Source organism: Myxocyprinus asiaticus, chromosome 8 (assembly GCF_019703515.2).
Source record: "Myxocyprinus asiaticus isolate MX2 ecotype Aquarium Trade chromosome 8, UBuf_Myxa_2, whole genome shotgun sequence".
In the NCBI taxonomy this organism is placed as follows: Eukaryota; Metazoa; Chordata; class Actinopteri; order Cypriniformes; family Catostomidae; genus Myxocyprinus; species Myxocyprinus asiaticus.
Window position 1 is genome coordinate 13,084,826 of NC_059351.1, and position 4,450 is coordinate 13,089,275.

At 39.3% G+C, this 4,450-nt stretch overlaps 1 protein-coding gene across 1 annotated transcript; it reads right to left on the bottom strand.

Annotated features, from left to right (window-relative positions):
* Positions 1-200: 200 nt before the first annotated feature.
* LOC127445558 (piggyBac transposable element-derived protein 3-like) lies at positions 201-2,132 on the bottom strand. The gene is made up of 3 exons (XM_051705712.1): positions 1,119-2,132; positions 659-970; positions 201-533 (listed from the first exon to the last, which is right to left on the bottom strand). Exons 1-3 carry the CDS (start codon positions 2,130-2,132, stop codon positions 201-203), a joined length of 1,659 nt encoding a protein of 552 aa, XP_051561672.1.
* Between the last annotated feature and the right edge of the window lie 2,318 nt (positions 2,133-4,450).

The window sequence follows — 4,450 nt, forward strand, 5'->3', positions numbered from 1 at the left end:
TCGCATTGTCTGAACAAATATACAGAACAACTAAGTGTTTGTTTGCACAGCTGATTGCTTATGTAGCCCCATAACTGTATATATCATGAATAATAATCACACAACAGTCATATTTTTTATGAATTATTTATTTTAAAAAAATATATAGGAAAACAGGAAAAACATTTTTACAAAACTGAACTTAGACTTAGTCCCAAATTTCAGGTATGGTAGTCCCAAAGACAGTTCTTGTCCTCCGAAAAACAAAGACAAACATTGCACTTGCGGCATAGAGTATTGGTGTAGCCAGTTTTGCAGAGTCTGCAGCATACTCTTGTTGTCTTCATTGGTAAATGTGCAACCGTGTCCCTGCGCACGTCCACCGGGGGGTGTGCAGATGGCCTCTTAGCTGGGGTCCCGTTTGGTTCACTCCCATCTGAGGACGGTCTCTTGTGAGCATTCAAAGGGCTCCTTAATGTCACCGTCTGTGTTACTGGGCTGCCACCGGCTGAAGATGGTTGCCCTCTCTTTGGTTTAATTGGAGTTGTTTTCACCTGAATTGGATTAGAACAGAATCAATTATGATGTCAAAAATACATTAAGATACAAGTCAGATATGTTATAAACAGTGAAATATTAAACATATTACAAACAGTAAATAGCAGAAATGCATTCTCACCAGGATAAGAGAATCTGCTAGTTCTGCCAGAAACTGTCTCCTTTTCAGCATCTCTTTTGGCAAAATCTTTAGCGCTTTGCAGTCTCGCTTGTAGAGGAGCCAGGCGTTGATCACAGCGAGAACAATGGTGTGCCAGAAGATGTACAGGTACCACCGTTTCGATTTTATGTAGAACTTATATTCAGCAGCAAATGAATCCAATAAATCCACACCTCCCATGAATTTGTTGTAAGTTCCCTTGATGTAAGGCCTCTCAACTTCAATGTAGGTTTTAGTGGCTTTGTCCCAGCGTTTTAATTTTCTGCACAGGTTCTGGACCAGCAAAGGATGACACAAGTGTCGCCGCCAACTATTTGACAGCACAGATGTTGTGGTTCCCCTCGACTCTGAAGTCAAACCTTCCTCTCCCACTCTTCTTCAAGCTCTTCTCGTCTGCAAGGTTACAGTTGGGTAGACGTACCTGTCTGGCTGTTCCCACGTAATGAATTCCATGACGAAGGAGCTGAACTACCAATGGGATGCAGGTGAAATAGTTGTCTGCATAGATTTTGTAGTTCTGCCCTTCTGGAAGTGTGGAAGCAAGCTTCATCACAATATCCCCTGACAATCCAAGTTCAGATTTGGCTCGATGTCCATTGACATTGCCTTGGTACACCTCAAAATCACAGACCACGCCAGAGATTCTACTTCTCACCCATAATTTGAACCCCCACGCTGAATTTATGCCGCTGAATTTTCCCTTGAAAGGGATCATCATCTCATCCACAGAGTTGTGTTCTTCCGGTACAACCTGCAGACACTTCTCTCTGAATGAGTCGAGCCAAGGTCTTAGTTTCCACAATTTGTCTGTCTTTTCTGGCACTGTCAAGTTGTTGACAAAATGTAACGATCTAAGCAGTTCTTGGAATCTGTTGCATGACATCACATCTGAAACTTGGTTGTACCGCAGGGCTGTCTCCCAATACATACTGACTCCAGACATTTGAACTAGGCCCATCTTCAAGTAAATTCCAATCACTTTCTCGATTTCTTTTTTATTGGTTTTAACAGATCTTCCAGTCTTTTGAAAGCTGTACTCATTTGTGTTTTGTGTCAGAGCCTGAAGCATGTCTTCTGACACGAACCTCTGGAAGTACTCCAGTGGTGTGTGGCTGGAAACATCACCACTGGTGACATCTGGACCAGAAAAATCAGTATTGGGACTGACAAAATCCCTTTTCAGCCAGCGATACCGGTCACGGGGCATGGTCGGTTTCTTTGGTTGTAGCTCAATGTCCTCATAATCATCATCTGGGCAGTCAGTGATTTCAGTGGGTTGTTGGTTTTCTTTGTCCACTTCACTGGCATCTTCTTCTGTTTCTCTATCACTTGCATCACTGTCGTCTGAATCCAACTCAAAGTCACTCTCTCCATATTGGATGATAGCAAGAACATCTTGCACACTATACACAGGTCCTTTCATTGCTGGTGGCATTCTGAAATTGGAAAAGTAGTAATTATTTAAAAACTATTCACACAATATTCACAAAATATTGTATTATTCACTCCTTAATCATTCTAGAGCATTAATTCCATATTGCTTTTATAAAATGTTACTACATAATAAAAATATTTAGGAAACAAGTAGTCTTTAAGATGTTATTTTTTAGGCTCATTTATTAAGTTTCATCCTTCCTCTAGAACTGGCACGTCAAAAAAAAATTAAAAAAAATAAAATAAAATAAAAACTAATGTTTGTAAATCCTGTAAAACATGCTTCACAATATCATATTTCAGGAGAAAATCAAAGGGATTATGACTTGGAAGAAGTTCTCCTCAATGGCTTTGAACACTTTATACAATATGTCAACACTTACAAGTGATTGTGCCCCTCGCATTGAAGTATGCATATTCATAAACACTCATTTTCTGACTTCTCATTGAAACTCATTCATCCAAATGAAACAATTCCAGCTCTTGGAAAAACTGTTTTGTTTCTGCTGTAGGTCGGACCCCTTCGGTAACACCTTGCTGCCTGCGGAGTCCCCTTCAGCTCTACGGGCTCTGCCTGACAGTATCAGAGATGACATTAAAGCTGGAGTGTAAATATACATCAGCCAGTTGGAATAAACCCTACATCTTTTGTTATTTGTTTGTGGTAGCATTTGCACACTCATGTTTGTTTGATTTGTCTGTCAGGATGGAGAGTTCAGAGCTCAGTCTCACTCCAGAGATGGTTGAAGCAGAGTTTGGCCTATACTGGGAGATCTTCAGCCACATCTATGAAAGAAGGAGATGAAGACAGTGGGTGGGTAGCACACTTAAAGTAACTTAAATTGGATCATTGACCAATTTTTTTCATTCTTTCTCGTGGCAAAGCAGACTTAACATAAAGGATGGCGTATGAAAGATGATATTAATAAACCTAGTCCTCTCTTTAGATCTGTGAGTCCCGTGACTCCAATAGCAACAGTCATCTCTGCAGAAACAAACACCAGGTGAGCACCAACCCATTACATTCACAAGAGTGAAGGCTCCTGCACACTTCCTGCGAAATCGAAGAACGTTGTGATGTCATTTAGAACAAAATCTGTCCAAAACAACAGTGTTTTTGAGTTTGTTTCAGTGGTGGGTAACAGCTCGCCGGGGTGAAATTTCATATTTTTGTTTAATTAGACTACGAAAGAAATCAAATCTACTCAAATACCCTTAAGTGCCAATTCACTCATGTAAATCTACAGCCGAAAGCCATTCACACATCTGCACAAAGTAAGATATTCCTCTCTTATCATCATTCTTTGTCTGTATTCTATCCATTTACACTCTTTTGTACACCCATCTTTGCAGTAGTAACAGTGTCATCATAAATTACAATAACAGATTGAAATCTGCGCATATTATAACGTGTTAGTGCACTAGCACCATAATTTCAAAAGGTAAACATTACAAATTACACATTATTTACAACATATACTGTATATCACTTGAAATCATCATCAAGTAGTTTAAACAGCTTTTTTTGTTACTGATCTTGTGTGAATTCTACTCATAGAAGGAGGCATGAAATCATTGATAACACATTTTAGTGTCATATTAGTTGATGTTTTACATGTAGTCTTGAGCATCTTCATATGTAAATATAGTTCTAAATGCCTTCCCCTGCAGCACGGCCGGTGTTTGAATGTTCGCAAACAGTATGTCGTTGCTCTACCGTTTCGAACTTCTTTTTGGCTCTGAGCGAAGAACGAACAAGCACTTCACCATGCCTTAAAGCACACCATCCTCAGTTCTAAGCAGTAATCCAATGTGAATTTTTGTTCTTATGTTTTACAGATATTTAACCTGTGATATTGACATTTACATGCACATTTAAGGCACTGATCAGATTTACAAATGCAAGACTCAACAGATGGCATGCTTGCAATTCTCAGTGTTTATCTGCTGGGAGTAGAGAAGTACTTGCTATAAATAAGCAGCAATAAAACCAAAACAGGCAGTTTTTATTGTTTGTTCTTTGCTGTTCTGATATTTAGAGAAAGTTTTATCCACCATCTGGCTGTGAGGACAGCAAAGTGTTTCACCTTGTTGTAGGGGTTGTGAAGTGAAAAATTGTGAGATGACCATTTTTCCTTTTTGTAATAATTTTTCATTCTCAGAGACACATGTGAGCAGCTACTGGAGTCAAGCCAGAGCAACAGATTTGGACCAAAAGTGCTGGATAGATTGAAACAATTAAAATCTATGAGAAGAACCAACAATCCCTCATCGTGTGACAATAAATAACACTTTGAGTGGAGATGTAGAAAATGCTAA

Coding starts and splice junctions, on each gene's coding strand:
- LOC127445558 (XM_051705712.1), bottom strand. CDS start 2,132: ATGCCACCAGCAATGAAAGGACCTGTGTATAGTGTGCAAGATGTTCTT. Junction 971..1,118: donor ACGTGGGAACAGCCAGACAG/GTACGTCTACCC, acceptor TTGCTGGTCCAG/AACCTGTGCAGAAAATTAAA. Junction 534..658: donor TAGCAGATTCTCTTATCCTG/GTGAGAATGCAT, acceptor AATCCAATTCAG/GTGAAAACAACTCCAATTAA.